The following is a 22,742-nucleotide window of genomic DNA, read 5'->3' as shown; positions in this document are numbered from 1 at the left end:
ACCTTGTGCAGCTCCAAGACCGAAGCACAGACCAAATGCCGTGAACAGCTGCTCAGTGTGGCACCTTGGCTAGATTAATTTAATTTACGGATGCCGATGGCTTTGTCCCATGGGTGCAAACTGCATGGCCCTTGGAAAAACCTAAAATTACCCACTCCAGGTACCAAGGCAATCCTCACCCCAGTGAAGGAGCCCAATGCTTTTAAATCCCCCAGAGAAGGGATGGAAGTGCTTTCCTTTCATGTCCTTTCTTTCATTAAACGCCCTTCAGGTGTTTGCAATATTCTGCCACTGTTTCTTTTACCACCAAAGCCAGGTAATAAGAGGTATTTGGAGCCCATTGCTGTTAATGAAGGACATCTGGCTGATACTGAGTGGGACAGCGACTGTGTCACAGGCTGAGCACCACCCAAGGTCAGGCAAGGATTGCCTTGTGAGAGTGAATCCGGCTGTTCTGTCTTGTATGACTGTCTTTTCCTTTTGCCTTTTATTTTTGAAGGAGACCTGTGCCAGAGCCTCACTGGGCAGGAGAGGGACAGTGGGCTCCAGTGCTGTTGTGGCCATGTGCTGCCACCTTGGAAGAGTCCCCATCCCCAGGGTGAGTTTGCAGCAGGGATTGTGCACGCGACTACTGTCTTGATGTAAAAGCCTCATGTCGGAAAAAGTCTTGCAGAAAAGCCTTCTTCTTGTTTCTGTTGAAATCCAATCCATGGAGGACTGTGGCAGTGCTGGAGAGATCAGTCATGAGTGTGGGAACAGCCCTGGCGGGGACAGTGACAAGAAATTTGGGGGTTTTTTATGTTCTTAAAGCTTCCTTTTGCTAAGTCAAAGCTGTATGGAAAGCTCTCAGGACATGGAACGGGAGGGCATGTCTGCAGCTTGCTCTGTCTGATGTTGTACAATCTCCCTCAGTAAATTATCTTGGATGTAACAGTGCTGTGACTGCACTTAATGCTGCAAATAAATTGTTCTACACCTTAGTTAATTATCACAGCATTAATCAGGCTGCTAAACATTAAACACAGCCTGGACAAACCTGGAGCTAAAAGTACAGGTCTGGGTTTATCTTTGTGACAGGGACATTCAGAATTTTTAAGGTTAATAGTTTTTTTAATGTACAAAAATCCTGGGAACTCTTACCAGAGCAACAAAATTTGGGTAGAGCACTATTCCCTCAGAAAATCTGAGAATTCCTGCTGATTTACCCTGGCCCGACAAAGCATGAGTTTGGATGGAGCAGAAAGCAGGTGCCGTCCCCTCGTTGTTTTGAACCTTTTCCGGGCGGTTTTCCCCTGGGGCGCATCCACCCCTGGAGCATCCCAGTCCCCTCCCGCATCCTCCATCCGCCGCCCTGCTCGCAGCGCCGCGCCCGGGCAGAGCCGGGCCAGCACGGGCACGCAGGACCGAAGGAGGGGAGGGGGTGTTATCGTTATTTTTATTATTGTATTACTGTAATTAAAAGAAAACAATTCACTTTCATCGGGGTAGAGAGGCGCGGCCAGGGCAGAGCGCCGGCTGAGGCCAGTGGTCTCGGCTGCTGGGGTGGGGACAGGGGAGAACGGGCTCGGCGGCGATGACCGGGGGCTTCTCGGGGGGGAGCACTGCCGGACACACGGCCGGACACACGGACACACGGCCGGACAAACGGACGGGCACGGCTGGACACACGGCCGGACACACAGAGGGACACACAGACGGACACACACAGACGGACACACGGACACACGGACACACACACGGACACACGGCCCCGGCGGGCGGCGCGGCCGGAACCGGAGCGGCCGCGCGTGCGCGGTGCGCGGGCACAGCGCCGCTGCCGGCGGCCCCATGACGGCCGAGCCGGGGGCCCGGGGCGGCGGCGGCGGCGGCGGCGAGGTGAGACCGCGAGGCGAGACCGCGGGGCCGGGGCTGGTTGGCGGGATGGGACCGCGGGGCGAGGCCGCGAGCAGCGCGGCGGGCGGCGACCCCCGCCCGGGGCCGGGGCTGCCGCCTCACCGACGCTCCCGCCCGCGGCCGCTCGGGCCGGCCCGCAGCGCGTCCCCGCCGTGCGCGCTGCCGCTGCCGGTCCCGCGGGCGGCGCCCCGGCCGCGCGTGTTTCGTTGGGAATAACGGGCGGCGCGCGGGGCGCCGGTAGCAGGCGAGGGCTCGGGCGGGCGCTCAGACACCGCCGGCCCCGCGGGGCAGCGCCGCGAGTGCTCCCCGCCGCCGAGCAGCATCGCCCGGGGCGAGCGGACGGAACCTGCTGCTGCCGAACCTCGGGGCTCTGCGCGAATTGTCTCTGAAGGGACTCGGACCCGGAGCCGGAGCCGGAGCGAGGCTGTGTCAGTGCTCGGGGCACTGAGGCCCAGACCATCCCGAACTGACACAGGGCTCTGCGCTGTTCTGTAGCATCCTTGTGCGCTTAGGACCCGAGAGATGCGTTTCAGAGAGGTCAGAGCTGCAGGGTGGGATGGGGTGAGGGTGTCAGCCCTTTGGTTGTGCTTTAGCAGTGGCATTCGTTCAGCAGCCGTGCCCTGGTCTTGTGGGGATGGTGACCAGACGGTGCCCACTCTGTGCATCTCACACGTGTTCATGCAGAGCGAGGTTGCTGCTCTTCTTGTGATGGGTATTGGTTTGTGAAAGCGTCGGCCAGGAGCGTGGGCTTTGTTCCTGCTGCCGCCTGTGGGATTGCCGCCCTCTCCATATCCATTTTCTCCTGTGATAAAAGGCATGGCTGAGGTGCAGAGGCTGAAGGCCAAGGCTTTGTGTGCCTCTTCTGTGCTGCAGCCTTCCTTCTCCTTGCATGTGGTGATTTCTGGAACCTCCTTGAACTCCCGCGCTGCATTTGCTCCTTTCCCTGTTTCTCATCAAAACAAACTTCTGAGGGCAGCGAGTCACCTTGGAGCAAGGAAAACAGCAAAACCTTTCTATTCCATCATTCCTGGCTGACCTTGTAATTTCATCTCTACTTCCTCTCAGCCTCTTGGTTTTGTACTCATCTCTTGTTGCTGTAATTTAATACTAATAGGATTTGGGTTTGGGTTGTTATTTTTCCAGCAGGTAGGGCTTTGGTTCAGTTTGGGTGTGCAAGTGCAGGGTGTGTTAGCAGCAGCAGCACTCTGGTGTTAATTACCAGCTAAGAGCTTGTTTTGTAGCCCCAGGGCGCATAACCTCCGAAAGCATTAACCAGACTAGTTATAGCAACAAAACCACGCACACTCCCCAAAATCTTAACAAATTGGTTGCACAGAGAGTGGTTTTTGTGGGTTGCCAGGCAGCCATAACCCTCTTGAAAGTGGTACAGGATAAGCTCTCTGATGTTAGCACAAACCTTTCCTCAAAGGCTGAATAAAAGCACACAGAAGTCATTGAAATATTAAATGGTAACTTCGAGCAGAGGATCAGTAATTGGCTTTTATGCTTACAGCAGCCTTTATGAGTTCTCTGTTTGCTGGAACAGAAAAACCCGAGAAAATCGTGCCCTGTCCTGCTTTGGGTTTCATTATTATAATGAAGTGTATTAGCAAGAGTATTTGTGGGTTTTTTTCCTCCACTGAAAAATCCGCCCTGCGGCGTAAGGTGGGGTCAGCCGACATGCACAGCACGCGCTAAGACAGCAAAATTAGCAACATGATTTAAGTGGTTTGCCTTTGTGAGACTGTGCCTGCCCTGGGCCTCTCAGCCTTGATTCCTCATCGTGCACTCCTCCTGGGGCTGCTGAGGAGTTCCAGTGTATCTGGGCTTTTCTCACGATAAAAGGAGTGCGTGGGACGGGTTGAGGGAGGTTGCACACATATATACGCTCTTTCCTGTGAAAGTTGAGCAAAAGTAGTATTTTAAAAGTAGTATTTTAAAAGTAGTACATTAAAGTATTTTAAATGGGACTACCATGAATAACTGGACAAGAGAACTACCACCAAAATAGGAGTTTTTTGCATTAACAGCTGACACGGCTGCGTGCTCTCTTTGTGTGTGGAGTTTCATCCATCACCAATGTGGGTGGGGGGCTCAAAAAAGTCGTTGGCTCATTATTCACAGGGTGGGACTTGTGCTCCAGTGGTCTGGAAGCGTCTTATTTTTTTATTCTTGATGGTGAGGGTGAGTAGAAACTTGCATCCATTTGCCTGCAGCTTTGCTGGTTAAGGGTAGCTAAAAGTGTGATCTTAAGGGACTGGGATTGATCGGGCTGTGCTGGCTGCAGGATCCTCAACAGCCTCCTTAAATCAGGTTACACAGCACAGACCCAGCAGCTGCTCCTGCTGTGATGTCCTTCCCATACCACACGCAATGCCAACGTTATGGAGCTGCATCCCAGTTGTCACCCAGACAGAGCCTTGGCAGCAGCATCAACTGAACTGCAGCCATGAACAGGGGTGGTGGGACCCCAGCCCCAGGAGGCTCCTTGTGGGAGCTGCCTCTCCTAGTAGTCATTGACTGAGCTTATTTGTGCTTGCCATGTGCAGTGTGGTAAGCCTAGGCTGCAAAGATTTTATAAGTCTGGTAAAGAGAATTTCTGTAATAGTTTGTTTTAAGTGGCTGAACTGGCCAGAGGTTGTGAACCAGACCTCAAGTGGTCTGTGTGGAGTGGGAGGAGGAGCAATAACAGGCTCCTGGGCCCTTGCTCTGACACCTTATTGTCAGTGAGAAGTGACATGCACAAATGGCATGTGCCACCACACTGAAAATAGCTCCTGACAGTGCCCTGGGAGCAGGCGGCCGCCTTATATGTCCTGCTGCACATGCCACTGCCCCTTCCCACCACAGGTGCTGCACATCCCACAGCCACAGCCTGTGCTCCCAGGCCTGCCTGCATTCTCCTGAGATAAAAGGGGTTCCATGTTAGTCTGGGAATTCAGCAGGGAAAAATCCTGAGTGCACTGTTCAAGCTGATGTTGGTATTTGCATTAAACAAGTGTGACTGGCTTGTGTGTCAGTCTGTCTGCAGAAAGGAAGGCAAGGCTCCACTGGGCCCTCAGCAAGCCTTGCAGGAACAGCTTGATGTCCATCCTGGTCACCTTTTCATATGAGCTTTCTTTATTTCTTCCACATAGGATTGCCAGGTGCTCTTAAACCAGATGAAAGAAATCACAGGAATTCAGGATTCAGCATTCCTGCTTGCCGCTCTAAAGGTTTGTGTGGATTGCCATTGTTTTGGGGAAAGAGAGCTCTGATTTTGTCCAAAAAGTCAGGCAAGCTCAGGCTCCCGCCCAGCATAGCACACAGGTGTTTGCTGGTGTGTTTGCCAGCTGATGGTGAGCTGGTCCTTGTTGGAGAGCAATCCAGGATCAGCCTGGGTGCATGAGAGGCACAGCATAAAGCCTTTGCTGTCGTGCTCCTCACTGGTGCTTTGCTTTCCCCTCTCATTCTGCCAGGCTGCTGATGGAGATCTCATGGAAGCAGTCACCTTCCTGACAGAGGACCCGGCTCCAGAGCCAGTGCAGAGCCCAGCCTGGGAAGGGAGCACAGTGAACAAACAGCTCCCACAGGGTGAGCTCCACCTCTGCTTACCCCCACAGCTTCGTGTGTTTGTGTGAGCTCAAAGGGGAGGTATCCATCCTCCCTGCTTCTACCAGCAGTACATCCCTCCAGCTTCTGTTCTGGTGCATCTTTTGCCAGTACTGATCATTTAGTAGCGTGTTAATAATGTTTAGAGGTGACACATTACAGTTAAAAAGATAATGTTCATTTCAAGAGCTCTGAACTGCTTCCTTAAGCTCTGAATTTGCTGTAAGGAAATCTGGGTAGTGCACAGCTGCATGCTCTGCCCTGTTCTCATTGAGCTCACTCAGTGGCTCTTAGACTGCCTGGCATGATCTGAACAGGGATTTCTTTTTAACACCTGAGCTAGAAAATTTTTGCTTGTATTGATTGAAGAGCCGTATCTGTGAAGTGTGATGTTTTCTAGAATTTCCTCTTAAAAAGAATGTTTGCTGCTGGTGGTGGAAAATTGATCAGAATGCTGCCTCCACTTGTAGATGTTAGTGCTGCACCTACCCCTCACAACCAAGACAACCTCTGCACAGCCAACACGGTCAGAGCACTGGAATTGCCAAAAACTCCAGCTGCAGAGAGGGATGCAGCTGAAAGGTTAGTGGAGCTGTAAATGGACCCCCACTTTGGTTTTCCCAGGTATCAGAAGTGGGTTCTGAAGCTGGTAACTGGAACTGACATGGATCACCTGCTAGGTGGATACCTGCTGGTTGGAGGGGAGTTTGGTTCCTGTAGCTCTCGTGAATCTTTGGGAGGTGTTTTGCAGCACAGTGTTTATCTCTCGTGGCAGAGCACAGGACACCCATTCTGCTGAAAGCAAAAACCGCTCCAAAAGGAAACGCTGTGAAGTCTGGGGAGAGAACCCCAAGCAGAATGACTGGAGGAGAGCAGGTGACTGGCCTGTTGGAATGAAAAATATCGGAAATACGTGTTGGTTTAGTGCTGTTATACAGGTAATCTGCAAAAAAGTTCTCTTTCTCTAATATCAAACTTGCTGTGGTCTTGGAGTCAGAATGTTTCTCAGTTAGAAGTAAACATGCAGCAGTGAGGGAGTCAGTGAATGTGACCCTGCTCAAACACAGAAACTTCTGGGTTTATGTGATGGTACTGTGATGTGTTCTGGGCCTGTACAGAGAGAGCCAAAGAGCAGTTAAATAGGCTTTGCTTAAAAATAGCTCTAGATACAGAGAATCTTGTGTCTGTGTGCAGGGAGTTGTGCAGCAATGGCCAAGTGCCTGCTGAAATGATAGAAGCTTGCCTGGCAAAGTGAACTGATAATTTAATTTTACTGCAGTTATTGTTGGCTTGATAACACATGGTGTATCATATTTCAGTTAATGGAATAGACAGGCATAGATGCTTGAACAAATAAACAACTATGCAGCATATATTATTAGTAATGACCTGGAAAAGAGACAATAGTAAGGGGATCTGAGTAGATTTGCCTCTCCTAACCATTTCACATCAGCAGAGAGATGTTAATCACTTCAGCTCTGAGAGAAAGTAAGAAAGCTGCAAATGGGTTCTTCTCACCATGACTTGTTCTTGGTGAAGAAAAGCTTTTCTGAGCCTGCCTGTGCAGAATAGAATGATCTTCCTGAAAGGTTTAGAAATGGCAGGATGAGGTTTTGTCCTTGGGTGGGTACAAACATGCTGATGATGTCAAAGATCTGTTCCACAGTTAATTCTGTGGTTCTGATTGTGTGCTGGTCCAGCACAGGGGCTGCTCACACATGCATTCAATAGCACGGGACCATTTGGAACGTGAAGTTGCAGAAGAAACCTGCCAAGTCAGAGTGAAAACAGGGCATCAGATTGCAGTGAGTCCAGTCCTTGCAGGTGCTGAGTGAGCTTTACCTCTCCTCTCCTTTCAGTCTCTGTTTCAGTTGCCGGAATTCCGGAGGCTGGTCCTTGGGTACTCCCTCCCACAGAATGTGCTTGAAAGTTGTTGTAGTCACACTGTAAGTTTCGATTCAGTAACACTGTCAAGTTTCCCTCTTTTGTAGTGTAGCATTCTGGTCTAACCGGATTTAATTTGGGACCATCTGAGACCTGTGGCTTTAAAATCATCTGGCCACGTTTAAGATAAATGTAGGAAATACTCAAAAACAGAATCAGAATAGGGAAAAAAAGGAGCTGCTTGTTGTACCTCTGTCCTCTAAGAGCCTTTAACTGCTGTGTGGGGAGATTTTTTCCCATAAAACTTATTTGGCAGCTCCAGATTACTCATTGGTTTGCATGCATGGTAGAAGAACTGGTGTTTGAGCCAGTGTGCAGATGATTGGGTGCTTTTTACAGTATGTGCATGTGGTGTTCAGTAGCACTAAGTTTTAGGATTATGCTTTTTAGAGCTGCCAGCAGGCTTTGACTGTTCTTCTTTTTGCAATGCAGGGAAAAAGAAATATTGCATTCATGCAAGAACTTCAGTGTCTGTTTGCATTAATGCTGGGGACGTGGCGTAAGTTCGTGGACCCTTCTGCAGCACTGGAACTCTTGACGGATGTGTTTAGATCAGCTGAACAACCACAGGTAAAACCACGTTGAAAAGCCTTTTGCTCTCTTCAAACCAACAGTCACAGCCATGGCAGCCCCGTTTTGCCTCCTCCTGCTTTTTCCTGTTTGTCAGCACATGCAGCTGTCCCTGTGTCGTTAGAGCAGAATGGACACGTGTGCTCATTAGCCAGGCAGTGTGGTGTGGCACTGCCCAGTGCCATCTGCATAGTGGGGCAGTGATCATGATAATCTCCTCTGATGGAGTGTTCAGATGAGCAGGGTTCATTATCATTCTAAAGCAGCTCAGCTTTCAGTCTGGAGCTCAGCTGGGTGGGTACAGCAGTGCCACTCGGGTTGTGCTCAGTGGGTCTGTGGCACCAGCAGGCTGGGGAGAACTTTGTGGTGCGTGGCACGACTGACTCTCCACTTTGGTCTCTCTTCTAGCAAGATGTAAGTGAATTCACACACAAACTACTGGACTGGCTGGAGGATGCATTCCAGCTCACTGTGAATGCCACGTGAGTTCTGTGTGCTCTCGGGACTGACCTAGGGAGAGTTTTAATAAATGAGAGGACTTTGCATGAAAATTTTGAGCAAATGAGTGTTCTTTGTTTCCTGTGGATGAGGCTTATTAAGCTTGAAGTGTTATGCCTGCATCTCCTGTTGGTGAGTGTGGGGCTTTGTTCATTGCTGATATGGCCTGCAGAGTAAATGAGCTTTTGAGAAAGCTCAGCAGCCCTGATGAACAGAAAAGCTCTGCTAGTTTGAAGCTGGCACCTTAACTTTTTTTTTCCACTCTTGCCAGTATAAGTGTTATAATGTGCTTTGGAACAGGAAAATTAATGAGAAGCTTCCTCTTTGTTTAGTGCTTGGATAGAAAACTGTACTTTTGCCTGTAGGCCCTCAAGCAGAGGCTTAGATTATGACTTGGGGATTTTTACAGCCTCTAGCTGCAAATGAAAGTGTGCTTTTGCCCTCTGAAACAGGAGCTCTGGGGACAAATCCGAAAACCCAATGGTGCAGCTCTTCTACGGGACTTTCCTGACTGAGGGTGTCCATGAGGGTGAGTTAAGGCTTTGGTGGATTCAGCTTTTTAACTCCTTTTGGGTATTTTGGAGTTAACCAGCATTTTTTGTTCACTTGAGTTAGCTCATGGTTTCTGTATGGTTTCCATCACCCAGGCAACACTTTTTCCAAGATTGAGACTTTTGGTCAGTATCCCCTTCAGGTCAATGGTTACCGGAACCTGACTGAGTGCTTGGAAGGAGCCATGGTGGAGGGAGAGATGGATGAGGCAACAGCATCTCAGTCAGTGAAGTATGGACAGGAGGTTAGTTTGACCTTTTTTGTTGAGCCTTTGGTTGTCTGCTGCAGAAAAGTGCAGCACACACAGTGCAGGGGTACTCTGATAACTTTAAATGGCAACTGTGACTGTTCTGTGAGAATTGAATACAAAACATTTTCTGGATACCTGGAATCTCATGTAAATGTCTGTTAGTGTTAGGTGGTCAGACACTAAGTGTGGTTAGACACTAAGTCTTTGCTGAATTGTAAAGATGTGTTGTCCTATGTAACCAGTTCAAAGACTTTATTTTCAGTCTGCCTCTGAATCAAGTGTGATCAAGTCTCTCTCTTTCTGTTGAAGCCTACCTGTACCTGAGTAGGGGGAGACCTACTGCCTCCATATTTTCGGAGGGTAAAAGTACAGTGCTTAACTCCATGGTATGCCATTTAGAATTTGTCTCTTTCTCCCTATTATATTGTGTACGCTTTGGGGTTTTTCTTCTTGCTTTCACTCTTATTTTCTGACTGATGATTTTTTTTTTTTTTTAAATCTCACTAATCACAAACCAATCACAAAAAACTTAGTTGGAGCAAGGTGAAGAAGCACCATTGCATTCAGCATCCTTTGTGTATAAGTGCAACAAAAGTTAGCTTGGAGTAAGGCTGAGAAACAACATTGGCAAAGGTATCTGGTGTAGGCAGAGTAGGGAAGAATATTTCAGTTCTATGAGAATTGTGTTGCTGTGGTTTAAAATACCATTTTCAGACAGAGGAGGAATGAAGTATTGAGGAGGGCAGCCCTGTTCTGACTCTGGACTCAAATGTTTGTTCTGGATTTTCCTGGTTTCTGCCTGAAGCAATTCAGGTACATTTACAGGGGATGTGGGTGAAGCTGGTGTTGGCTGGCACTGGAGACAAAGGCATGTTGGAGCTCATCAGGCAGGTTTGTTTCAATCCAAGCTTTTTAGTTCCTCAAAATTCTTTCCCAAAATTAAGGGAAATTTGGCTGATCATGGAGCTGTTTTAATTCTTTTGTCTGCACAGATAGGAGGAAAAGGCTCTGCCTTAATTTCTGAGAAGCCTTAGTGGGAAAACTGTGCATCTTAGTTTCACTTCTTAGATATGGTGGATAAAGGGTGGCATGGTAGGGAACACAGGCAATAAGATGATTTTGTCTTTTGAGCACCCAGGTAAATGCACTGAAAGTCAAAGCAGCAGTGGAATTAACAGAAACTTCTCCCAGACTGTGGGAGCATGAATCATTCCTTCTTTGTGGTTAATGGCTGCTTCTTAGAAAGCTCTGCTCTGGGGGAGTTTTGTTGTTGTAGCACATCTGATATGAATCCCACAAAGGAAAATGATCTTAGCATGCTCATCCTGAATCCAGGGGGGAGCATGAAGTGGGTGGTGCCAAGCTAAGATAGGTGAAGGAAGTTTCTGGCAGTGGACACTGGAAATCATTGTGAATCTAGGAAGAGTGAGAGGAAATGTAAATTCAGCTGAGAAGTTGTCTTTCAACATAACTCTTTGAAGTAGTGTATGAAGCTACAGAAAGTAACTGGGGGTCTGAGAATCCCTTAAATCAAGTACCTTGCAAGTAGACTGCGAGAGAATAAGGATTCTGGTGCTGCAGGAGGACTCCTGGTTTGTTCATCACTGCATGTGATCTGCCTCAGAAAAGAACTCTCTTGGGGGCTCTTGGGTGATGTGCAGCTTGTGTAGCCTCTGCTAATTTGTAAAATTCAGTGCTGGACTTGTTAATAATTCATCAAGCTGGATGCATCAGGCAGTGACAAGTAACATTGAGAGCAATTATGAGGCTTTTTCACAGTAAAAATGTAAAATGGAACCATAAATTACTAACTTGTAAAATTTGTCTTTCTGACTAGTCACTCTGCAAACAAAACATAATTCAGTGCTTAAAGACAGAGACATTTAAATCAGTCTGAAATCATATAGGATCAGTCTAAAATGTGCCATTACCAGTCATCTTAAAACGAGTCCCTTTGGGGGCATTTCTGCTTTTGTTGCAGCGCTGGTTTACAAAACTCCCACCAGTTCTGACCTTTGAACTCTCCAGATTTGAGTTCAATCAGTCACTAGGACAGCCAGAGAAAATTCACACCAAGCTAGAGTTTCCCCAGGCTATGTATATGGACAGGTGAGTTGTCCCATTGTACGGTATGTGTAAAGCTATTGCTTTGTTATAAATACAGAAATTAACAAGGTTGCTTGGGTGAGCAAGGAAAGATTTTAAAATATTTACAGAAGATTGTGGATCTTGGAAGTAAAAAAAATCTCACCTGGCAAATGGGGCTCTGTATTTCTGTTTAGATACCTCTACTGCAATAAAGAACTTATTCAGATGAAGAGAGAGGAAATGAAGAGATTGAAGGAGAAAATGGTGACTCTGCAGCAGAAGCTGGAAAGGTGAGTCAGTTGGTTTTATTTTTATGCTCTCTGGAAGAGTGCAAGGGTTTCCTTTCAAGTGAGCTTTCCAGTAGCAGAGAAACTTGTAGGGGAAGGAGATACAGCAACATGTTTGTTCTGAAACATGTGGAAGAAGGAAGTTTTCAAAAACAAACTCGTCCCTGCAATGTTTTCTAAATTTTACTGATAATGTTACAGAAATAAATTCTTTAAAGAGAAGAGTTAACACTGTCAGCTGCACTGGCAGTGGAGGTGAGGAAGCCCAGTAACACATTACAGAAGTTGTTGTTCTCTAGTCTCTTGAGGTTTAAACCTTGTCATTCCTTCACTCATACTCCACCTTGCATTTTTCCACAGGTACATGGAATATGGCTCTGGCCCAGCCCGCTTTCCACTGCCTGACATGCTGCAGTATGTGCTTGAGTTCATTGCTACAAAGCCAGCTGTGGCTGTTTCCTCTGCTCAGAGCTCCCAAACAACACTCCTGCACTCCCAGGCCAAGCCTCATGTTTTGGATGTGCTTTCACAGCCAAACGGGTCAGTAAACAGAAATAAAAAGGATGCACAGGACAACACTTCCCAGCTAAATGGTCCTGGGTGGCATTCCACAAGTGGGTTCTTTATCTGGGCAGTGGTGAACACCTGTGAGAGTAGTGGGTCACTGACTTGCTGCTTGTTTGCTTCTGTGGTGTAAATAGAACACTGCATCCTGGTCTGTTCTTTCTCCTTGTCCAAAAGCATCCCTATAGTCTTTGCCTAAGCAGCACTTAAGAACTAAATCATGTGCTCTTTTTGGTTAGGCTACTCATTTTTTTGCTTCATTGACCAGTAAATTACAGCAATATTGGATTATTATAACCCTGGCCAGCATGGTTGGTTTAGCACTATAAATTAAGCTGAGTAAATACACATGTTTCTCTGTAGTAATAGAAGGAATTTTTAGCATTGTGGATCTGTGCTTAGAGAGTTCTGTAAGGGCTTTCCTTAGTATTTTTCCTATATTTTAGTTGGGTCTGTGAGGGCAGAAGCACATTTCAGTGTACTGGTTCTCTCTACATTTTATATTACTCTATAAAGGAAATCCTGCTCTAGCTCTGGAGTAATTTTTGTTTGGTTTATTTCATAATCTTTTCCAAAAAAAAGAAAAACTAGAGAAAGATTTAAAAACCTGCCCACTACTCTTGGATTTTGCTCCACAGCATACAAGAAAAGACTGATACTAGGACTGAGGATGAAGCTTTCCTTGTGGCAAATTCTTCACCGCAGCAAAACTGCAGTGTGGAGCTCCAGGCTCCTGTGTCAGCAGCAGAACTGTCTGAAGGTCCAGCTCCTCACGTGGTGTCTGAGGAAGAGCTGACCCTGGTTCAGACCTGTCTGCAGCGATGGAGGAACGAGATCGAACAGGACGTGCAAGGTTGGCCCCAGATGCATTTGTAGTGATTTTTCTCCTGAATGCCCACCTGGTTTCCCCTCTCTAGCTTTGCTGGGTACAGCCTGAACTACAAATAATTTTGTTCCTGTGTTGAGTCTATCTGATAGGCTCTGCATGGCTTCAAACTCTTTGAAGTGAAAGGACTAGCACAGCCTGATGAGTAGTCGTTAATTTTTATGCATTAATTTTATGGTTGATGTTCTTGGCAGATCTGAAGGAGTCTATTGCCAGAATCAACCTGTCCATTGAGCAAATGTACTGTGACCCTCTCCTCCAACAGGTAGGAAATGCAGCCACAGCACATAAACTGGTATTGTTGATCCTCGTTCTTATTAGTAGATGTTAGTTTAAATTTCCCCCTTGACTGTATTTTTAAATTTACAGTGATGAAGCAGAGAAAGATTTACTTATGAAAATCTTTTCTTCTTTGTTAAAAGTCAGTTTTCACATAGTAAGAAATTGATCAAATTGCTTGGCTCTTGTGCTGTGCTGCACCTACAAACACTCCCCGTTTGTGTACAGAGTGAGGCTGAATCAGTCTCTAACTGCACATCTGAGTGGTGCCCACGTCCCTTTGCAGGTTCCCTATCGTTTGCATGCAGTCCTGGTCCATGAGGGGCAAGCAAATGCTGGGCACTACTGGGCCTTCATCTATGACCAGCCTCGGCAGAGGTGGCTCAAGTACAACGACATCGCGGTGACGGAGTCGTCGTGGGAGGAGCTGGAGCGCGAGTCCTTCGGGGGCCTGAGGAACGCCAGCGCCTACTGCCTGATGTACATCAGTGACCAGGTGTCCCGAGCTGCTGCAGGTACAGAGCCACAGCTGCTGCTTCATGTTTGTGCTCTGCATGCTCATTGTGCTCTTTGGCTTCCCCAGCATGGCTGCATCCAGGTGAGATTGGAAACAGCACCTCGTGCATGAATTGTGTGTGTGCAGACTCACACTGCCCTTTCGCCACATTTAACATGCTGCTGTTCTTCATTTTGACTTTTTGTAGTGTTTATATGGCAGCATTTGTTTCCTCAAGGCATGTGAAACCTCCTACTTTATCTCTCACGTTTTTATCACACTTCCTGACTCATTTGCTTGGTCTTTGATCATTCTGTTACTCTGAATCTAAATGGGCTCTTTTTTGTGCAGCCTTTCCCTGAGAGGTATTGGCATCTGAGTGGCTCAGACTTAGTGTGTTTGCTGTGCCAGGGTATAAATAGTTCTGTGGAGAAATTGCTGTACACGTGGCTCTAGGCCCGGCAAACAGCTGTACAAGGACCCAATAATTTCACGCGTGGCTCATTTTGATGTAATAAATGGAAAGAAACAATGGAGAGCTGACATTCTGTTCATTGCTAAATGTGGCTGATGAGGATCTGGAGGTTGTTCTTTGTTTTCTTATGACAGTTCTGATATGAACCCGTGGGGTGTTTTTTTCTCCTATTTAATGCAATTTTTTATTGTTTTTTTTAAGTATTTTGCAAAGGATGCAGAAAAGATATCTGCTGTAGAAAGTTTGCCATTTGCTTTTGATAAAATGTAGGACTTGACTGAAGCTGATGCTGCTTGGGTTTTATGCTATTTTAAAAGTGAACACTGAAGTAGATCTGAAAAGCACTAAGGAATATCTGCATATTGTGCTGTAGAACCCATGCAGCCCTTACCTTTGCCTGCTGTACAGTGATGCACATGTGATCAGGCTGAGCTGTGAACTTTCCAGGTGTTGGCAGCTCAGTGCTGTTCCCTGTACAACTGGAGCCCTTAGATCAGGATGTGTCTGACCTGCATCAGCAGGTGCTGGTTCTGGAATTGCTCTGTGTAAACACTGTCCAGTAGTAGAACAAAACGGGGGTTTGTTTTTGATAACTCTGTAGATTTGTTTTTATTTTTGCACTTTTGCTTCTGGATCACCTTAAATGACAGAGCCAGTAGAAAATTTGGCTTCTTTCCCCTTTTATCCCTCAGCCAATTTCCTTGTGGCTGTCCATGATATTGTGTGTGTGCTTAGTCCCTAAGGGTGGTGCCCTCCCAGAACGTGTTCCCTTATGCCAGTCTTGCATTTCCTCCAGATGAGGATGAGGGCCCAGAGGCAAGACAGTTCCAGAAGGAATTGGAAGCTTTGTCACCAGAACTGAGACACTACATCCAGGAGGACAACTGGCGCCTGGAGCAGGAGGCAGAGGAGTGGGACGAGGAGCAATCTTGCAAGATTCCTCAGATGGAGCCTTCACCTACTTCTGAATTGCAGGAGCTCTCCTCTGAGTCAGGACCAGGTAATCTCACTCTGAATTTGCAAACAATGTTGGAACCAGGAGCAGCCAGCTGGTCACCAGTACCACTGTGTTGAAGCCTTGCAGAAATGTGTCAGAATGCAGGGGCAGGTTTAAATGAGGCAGCAAAGGCAGCTGCTGGAGGCTCTGCCCTGTCAGTACAAAAGGCTGTTCTGCTGTTTTTGCATGTGCATCCTTCCAACCCTGTCCTCAGAAATGCTGTTTCCCATTCACTTAATCAGTTCGTTTCCAGCTTTTTCTTTTTTTCATTACTATCGAGTGGACAAGTGCTGTTCTCTGGAGTGGGAAACGTTCCTTGGCAGCCCCTGGTGTACCATTCCCACTGGAAAGGGGTACGAGCACGTGAAGCGCCTTCACCTCTGGGATGAAGGCGGCAGCTGTGTAAAACTGCGTGGACAAGCTGCAAAACATTTTAGAACAAGTGAGAAAAACATCTGCAGCTGCTGCTCACTGGTGCCACGTGTCTGTCCTGACAGAGCAGTCATCAGTGTGCGAGCAGGGCGTGCACTCGCTGTCCTCGGAGCACGCCAGGATCGCCAAGGAGCAGACGGCCAAGGCCATTGCCAACACTGCCGACGCCTACGAGAAGAACGGAGTGGAGGCAGCTCTGTGCAAGGTAGGAGCTGAGCCCTGGCCCAAGAACCTTCCCCTTCTTGTCTCTGTATTTCTCTTCTTGATAGGCCTTTGCTTTTCCCGTTTCTGTGAAGTTCTGTAGCTGTGCCACGTTTAGCTGGGTTCCCTTTGGCTTTCCTGTATTTCGCTTTGGATTTTCTTACTCTCTTCTTTCTCTTCTTGGCCACAGCGCAAGGAGGTAGAGCCACTGAAGGCCCATCCAGAAGAAACATCCCCCACAGTTCAGGCAGAGCAGCCCCAGGACACTCAGGAAGCAGAGGCTGCTGCCCAAACTAGCTCACAGGTCTCTGAAGTGGAAATCCCCAGTGTGGGGAAGATACCTGTTAGATCCGATGCAGATGGATATAATGAGGAGGTACAGATCCCAGTGCAGGGGTTAATTACTGCTGCTTGTTAGCCTGTGACTTCGTAGTTAGCTGGCTTTGAGCTGCCCTAAGGGTGGGTGTGATTGTGTCTGTCATAGGAACAACACCCTGTACAAAGCTAGTTTTCCCACTGTGGAAGGGAAGGGGGACCACATCATTCTGTAATTCCATTTTTAAATGTCATTGGAAAAGGAGCTCTGTAAGAGCACTCAATTTGTCAATCTGCATGTTGGTCATAAGTCCTCTTTCTGACACAACTGTATCAAAATTGATCCTACCTGTGTTAATTTCTAAAGACCTTAATCCCAACTGCATAATTTACATACTCTGCCCACTGATTTTTTGGGTTCTGACTTTAACCACTCTGATACATGCTCAAGAAGTGTTTTGGAAGTTCTCTCCCTTTCACAAGTTGGATTTCACACAAACACTGGGGCTGTCCACTCCTTGAGTAGGTTTGAGATGTTCTTGTGTGATCTTGGCTTGAGTAGCTGCTGCACCTGCTGCACAGGTTCTGCATTCATTTTATGTGTCTTAGAAAGATTGAGTGGGACATGGTGGGGACATGGCCAGCATGCTTTACCTTCTCACTTGTTGAATTTAAAAATTCAAGGGTTTGGAGTGACCAGCCTTGAGATCTTTAAATGCCTAAAAAAAAGCCCTGCATGCAAAGTGCATGTGATGGATAGAGTCAGTAGCATGCAAGTAACTCACAGCCCTAGTTATCTCACCCATACTCATACAATTTCCTTTAAACCTTACCTTTTGAAAGTTTCTTCCATCCTTCACTATGCTGTCTCTTCTTTCCCTGTCTGTTGCTGTTTTCCTTGTTCCTGTTTGTGTCTGTTCTCCTGCTCTCGTGGTAGGTGATGCTGAGTCCAGCCATGCAAGGTGTCATCCTGGCTATTGCAAAAGCCCGCCAGACCTTTGATCGTGATGGGTCTGAAGCAGGGCTTGTTAAGGTATTGATTTGTTTGCTAAATCAAATAGTATGGATATCTGTTTTCCCAGAATAGAGAGTATGTGCCATATTGACAGATCAGGAATGTAAAGGGAACGATTTGTGCAGTTTTTCTAGTTAATGGCCTTTGCCCTGCATTTCAGTTCCTGCTCTCTTACAGTGATGAGATGTCTATGGGTTCAAAACAATTTTTAGAGCTTGTAAGAGAATACCCTCCTGCCAAGAAAAGCAGCAACTTTCCTTGCTTCTGCTTGTCCTGTTAATACTGTAAAATGTGGTGTTTTGGTCCTGAACATATTTGCTTGCTGTGACCTCTTTTGTCAAAGCTGTCCTCAAGAAATGTCTGTGTGAGCAGGGGTTTGAAAGCATAACCACTGCTGAATGCTGAAGCTGGTGTTAGATTTTACAGGCAGGCAGATTTAACTAAAAATACCACATGGAAAGACTCATCCTGGTAATCTATGGCAATATAAATCACAAGATACTCTTGCACCTCCTGCAGGTACAAGTGTGTCCCAGTCGATTTTGGCAGCCTGAGCACTTGTCAGAGGGTTGCCAAATCCATCTAAGGCAGCTGTAGCCCCTCTCTCACAGGCATTTACATACCCTGGCACTTTTGGAAGCTCATGCTTCGTGCGTGGGGCTGGCCTGGCTGTGAGGTGTTGGTGAGTTTGCATTCACCACCGGCATGCCAGCAGCAGAGGAGCCCTTGGAGCTCGGGTTGGAGGCGCTGCGGCGCTGGCGGGGCGCGCAGGCGGCTCTGTCAGCACGCGCTCCCCTGCAGGCGTTCCGCGAGGAGTACTCCCGGCTGTACCTGCTCTCCAAGGAGACCCCCACGCCCCAGAACGACGCCCGCCTGCAGCACGTGCTCATCTACTTCCTGCAGAACAACGCCCCGCAGCAGGTGGTGGAGCGGACCCTCCTCGAGCAATTTGCAGACAAGAACCTCAGCTACGATGAGCGGTGAGTGCCCAGGATTCCAGGGTAGGCTTTTTCCATCTGGATGTGGCCAGGGCCATGTTGTGATTTTTCTCCTTTCTGCTGACATGGAGCAGATCCATCAGCATCATGAAGGTGGCACGGGCAAAGCTGAGCGAAATTGGTCCTGAGGATGTTGACATGGAGGAATACGAGGTAAGGGACCAGAGAGCTGCTTCTGATCCTTCACACTGCCCAAACTGGGAAATGGGGAGTGCGGCACGGAGCTGTGTGGCCAGTACAGTGGTCACTGCATGCCTGTAGGCAGCAGGAGAGACAAGGAATACAGTAGAAATCTGAGCTTGGAGGGGTGCCTGCAGCTGGCTAAATTCACTTTATGAGAGACATTTAAACACTTCAAAGGGTAGAACTGGGGACCCCAAGCTGTGCATGTGAGTGTTCCAGGTGAGGCTGTTGCTCTGCTTTCCTCCTCCCAGAGATGGCACGAAGACTACAGCCTTTTTCGCAAGGTGTCCATTTACCTGCTGACGGGATTGGAACTCTACCAGAACAGAAAGTAAGTTCCTCTAATTGTGTTTGGACAAGATAAGCTGTAGCTAAAAGTAAAGGCCACTTTGACAAAAATTTTTCTTGCTGGACCACAATGGCCTGTGTTTGAGGCCAGTGGGCACTTTTTTGACCTGCTAATCCTGCTTCTTGGATCCACAATTGAGCTTGGTTAACAGGCTGAGCTGCTGGATAGCTGCCTGACAGTTTCTGAGAGTTTCCTCTAAGGTTTCCCTTTGGGAAGTAGAGCTTTATATTCTGTTTTCCAGAGACAAGTTTGCAGGAATGATTGCCATCACTTTGGGATTTTTTGCCTTGGACTCCTGTATTAAAATTAAACTGCTTCGAAATGGATGTTATACTTTGTGTAAACACACACTTTAGAGTCCTCTAGACTCAAAGGGCCGTGATTTCCTCCTTACCATTCTAGGACCTGTATTTTCCATAAAAGGTGCAGGCTTTCAGAAATTATTCCTAGAACTGAATTCCTAGGTGGTTCGCTGTGACGAGCCACCAAATTCAGGTGGGCAAATTGACACGAGGCATAACAAGAGCAGTTTAGAATTCTCCCAAATTGGCCTAATCCCTGTCAGTGGTTCTGTTTTCTCACCTGAAGCTTGAAATGTGTGAAGGTTGTGGAAAAGGTGAAGAACACTGCCCCACCTGGTTTTTAACAGATGGTGATAGAATCCATACTTTTTGTTACATCCTGCTTTGCAAGCCAAGACACACATGAACTTGGTTTTAAGGGGCTCTGCCCAGGCACTTGTTTGGCATTCTGGGCAAAGAGGAGCAGGAATGGCTTGACATGGGGCATCTGTTCATTTGTGCTTTGGCCAGGAAATGCAGTTTTTCTCATTGGGCCTGATGCAGTTCCATCCAGGCCCAGCAGGAAAGGTTTCCTGAGCTGAGCCAAGGGCATGGCTGTAGTCACGGCCCTGGCAGAGCCAAAGCCTGCAGAGCTGACCCTCTTCTTCCAGGTACCAAGAGTCACTCACCTACCTGGTCTACGCCTACCAAAGCAACACCAAACTGCTGCTGAAGGGAACCAACCGAGGCGTGAGCGAGTCGCTGATCGCCCTGTACAGAAGGAAGTGTCTCCTGGTTCGTATTGAGGAGCTCAGCACTCACTTTTGGAGAGGAAGGGAGGGCGCAGCCAAGACCAGTGTAACTGTTTCTGTTATGTCTGTTGACATGATTCTGCCCCTTGTTGAGTACCAGCAGCAATATGGAAAGATAATAATATCATAATTCAAGTAAAGAATGTGCCACATAGGTTTCAGGGAATCTAGGCAAAGGCAGATCTGGATCTTGTAATCTTCAAACCAGAATTGTAAATAAGCTGTACACTCTCTGTGTACAGATACAGCAAATTGCAGGTATGTGTATGAATATATATATATATTTTCAAGTTTATTTTCTATGATGTTTCCCATGACCAAAAGTGGCTGTTCACCAGAACCTGGTGCTGTTAGTTGTTAATCTCATCATTCTCTGCATGGCTGCCAGTGCAGGGCCCAAGCTGGGCTTTTCCTGGGTGGTCATCCATGGTCCATGCTTGTTCTTTACAAGTCTGTCCCCAATTCTTTTTCCACCCTCAGAAGCTGAACGAGGTGGCAGCTTCTCTTTTTGTCAGCTGTGAAGAAGCTCATGTCTCAGAGGGTGTGAGCATCCTGAATGAGCTGATCATCCCCTGCATGCATCTCATGAACAACTTTGAGATCTCCAAGGAGGACCTGGATGCCATCGAGGTCATGAGAAACCGCTGGTGCTCCTATTTGGGACGAGAAGACATGGACGGTAGGAAATGGCTGCTGTTCATGGGCAGGGTAGTGTCTGGATCTGAACTGGGAAAGAACTAAAAGGACCACCTAAAATCAGATTCCTGGTGTTAGTAGCAGTCCCATTAAATGGTGACAGATGTGGTTCAGCTGCAGCAGTGCAGTGCTCCTGTAGAAGGGTGCAGTTTTCCTCTGAAGGTCCAGTGGTGATATAGAAGAGCCTGGTTTTCCTCTGGAATCTAGTGGAAAAAGGCTGCTCTGATGTTCCAAATCTCAGTTTTTATCTAGGTAGGAAATGTTTGGCTCCTCCCCCTGGGTGGAGCATCTCACAACGGGATGATGTAATTTTATCAGTCATGCACTGGGACTCAGTGGCCCATTAATAGAATGGAGGAAGGATGGGTTTTGAAAAGATAAAGAACATTACCCCACCTGATTTCAACAGATGGTGGTAGAATACTGCTGGCTGTGATCCTGTATTGCATCCTAAGACAATTGCACAGTCAGTATTTGTGCGTCACCCTGAGGCACACAGTTATTCTACACCTGCCAGGACAGCAGTGCCTTTCCTGGGGAAGCGCCGTGTCTCAGTGGGACACGGCCCTGTCCCCAGGCAGCCAGGTGGCACTGGAGCTGCCCTCAGAGCCCGGGTGGGCGGGCAGGCCGAGCTGCGTCAGCAGCCACTGCTCATCCCCGGCCATGGGCCGGGCGCTGTCAGCACGGCGAGAGGATCCCAGCTCCTCGAGGCAGGGCCGCAGCCCTCTGCCACTTGTGCCACTCACTGTTTCCTGCTTTCCCCCTTGACAGCAAAGCTGCAGATGAAGCTGGGTGAGCTGCTGCCCCGGCTCCTCGACGGCTCCACCGAGGTCATTGTGCTGAAAGAGCCCCCGAAGATCCGACCCAACTCCCCGTACGACCTGTGCAGCCGCTTTGCGGCCGTCATGGAGTCCATCCACGGCGCCTCGGCCGTGACAGTGCAGTAGGCGCGGGCGCTCGCCCTGCCGCAGCGCCGGCCTGCCCGGGAGGAGAGGCCCTCTGGGTTCAGCTGTGTTCTTTGTAAATAGGAGCGGTGAAAAGCAGTGTTGCACTTCTGAGGCAGAACACGAGGCAGTACCACGAAGGACCTGGCTGCTGTTCCAGCGCGGGCGCAGGCCCCGGCAGCACCACGGGGCCCAGCCGGGCTCCAGAGCCTCTTCTGTCCTGGCAACCCTCTGGCACAGCCTGGGGCCGTGGTGGCACAGAGCCCAGCTCTGCTCAGCACTGCACACTGTGCCTTGGCGGTCGGGCACTTTCACAGCTCCCTCAATGGCCACTGACAGGCTGCGTGTTCCAATCCAGCGAGATTCCTGCTCACAGAGCCTGGGCCGAGCGAGGAGGAGGCGGCAAGGAGCAGTGGCTCGCGCTCTGTCGCGTGGGCGGTCGTGCACGCAGCTGTGTCTTGTGGTCAAGGCAGGCAGGCTTTTGCCTTTTGTATTCTAGCTAGAACCAGAAACCACGCAGGAGTCTTCCTTGGAGAGGCACAGGCAAATCCTGGCGGTGAGGGGCCAGGACGGGGCTGTGGGGCTGTGCCTGGCAGGAGCTGGCTGGCTCAGGGCAATCACAGCACCCCAAAGGCAAACTTCCTTCTCCCCTTGGGTGGTGGGTCAGGCCTGGATTAGTGTCAATGACGACTGTGAGGGCTCGGATCAGCCCATTGTGTTGACTTTGTTAACGAAGTGCCCTGTTGGCATTTCCTTCTGCGGTCACCCTGCGCTTGCATTTGAGCTGCAGCAGTTGTATGCCAAAAGTTCTGAGTCAGTGGAGGGGGATCCTGTTTTTTGGAACTATGCAGAGTTTTCTAACAGTGCAATAAAAGCATTTGTTCTATGTTGCAATTATGTCGAGATGGACTGGACTGGTATCACCACCAGTCCTTTAATAGAAACTTTTCATGCCTTCCTTCAGAGTATTTCTCTCTGACAACTCTGACTCCTTTTCTCACAGGCAGCTCCACGCAGCTGACTCCTTCTCTCCTCTCTGCATGACTGGCTAACCCCAAGCTGTCCCTTACCCATCTCTCTTACCCTGACTGTCCCTCACACAGCATCTTCTTACCTTTCCTGTCCCTTACCTCCTCACAGCACAGC

At 48.4% G+C, this 22,742-nt stretch overlaps 1 protein-coding gene across 6 annotated transcripts; it reads left to right on the top strand.

Moving 5' to 3' along the window:
- The first annotated feature begins 1,810 nt into the window (after positions 1-1,810).
- On the top strand, positions 1,811-22,490 carry USP28 (ubiquitin specific peptidase 28). 6 transcript variants are annotated; one of them, XM_056509703.1, is made up of 26 exons: positions 2,106-2,430; positions 5,031-5,108; positions 5,352-5,466; positions 5,955-6,066; positions 6,260-6,422; positions 7,344-7,430; positions 7,861-7,998; positions 8,407-8,480; positions 8,949-9,025; positions 9,144-9,292; positions 11,280-11,407; positions 11,581-11,676; positions 12,034-12,213; positions 12,876-13,090; positions 13,318-13,388; positions 13,689-13,917; positions 15,170-15,373; positions 15,868-16,007; positions 16,194-16,379; positions 17,256-17,351; positions 18,135-18,313; positions 18,406-18,484; positions 18,766-18,845; positions 19,816-19,939; positions 20,437-20,635; positions 21,424-22,490. In XM_056509703.1, exons 1-26 carry the CDS (start codon positions 2,416-2,418, stop codon positions 21,597-21,599), a joined length of 3,390 nt encoding a protein of 1,129 aa, XP_056365678.1. In that variant the 5' UTR covers positions 2,106-2,415; the 3' UTR covers positions 21,600-22,490. The 6 variants fall into 6 exon arrangements, with proteins under 6 accessions (XP_056365680.1, XP_056365678.1, XP_056365681.1 ...); XM_056509705.1 differs by lacking the exons at positions 2,106-2,430; positions 16,194-16,379; positions 17,256-17,351 and adding an exon at positions 1,811-1,875; XM_056509706.1 differs by lacking the exons at positions 16,194-16,379; positions 17,256-17,351 and having other exon boundaries at positions 2,115-2,430.
- Positions 22,491-22,742: the final 252 nt, after the last annotated feature.

The sequence above is a fragment of the Oenanthe melanoleuca genome, chromosome 24 (genome assembly GCF_029582105.1).
Source record: "Oenanthe melanoleuca isolate GR-GAL-2019-014 chromosome 24, OMel1.0, whole genome shotgun sequence".
NCBI lineage: Eukaryota > Metazoa > Chordata > Aves > Passeriformes > Muscicapidae > Oenanthe > Oenanthe melanoleuca.
This window is presented reverse-complemented; position numbering and strand designations above follow the sequence as displayed.

Excerpts from the sequence above, each read along its gene's own strand:
- USP28 (XM_056509703.1), top strand. Across the intron at positions 16,008-16,193 it reads TGGAGGCAGCTCTGTGCAAG|CGCAAGGAGGTAGAGCCACT; the intron begins GTAGGAGCTGAG and ends TCTTGGCCACAG. Across the intron at positions 16,380-17,255 it reads CAGATGGATATAATGAGGAG|GTGATGCTGAGTCCAGCCAT; the intron begins GTACAGATCCCA and ends CTCTCGTGGTAG.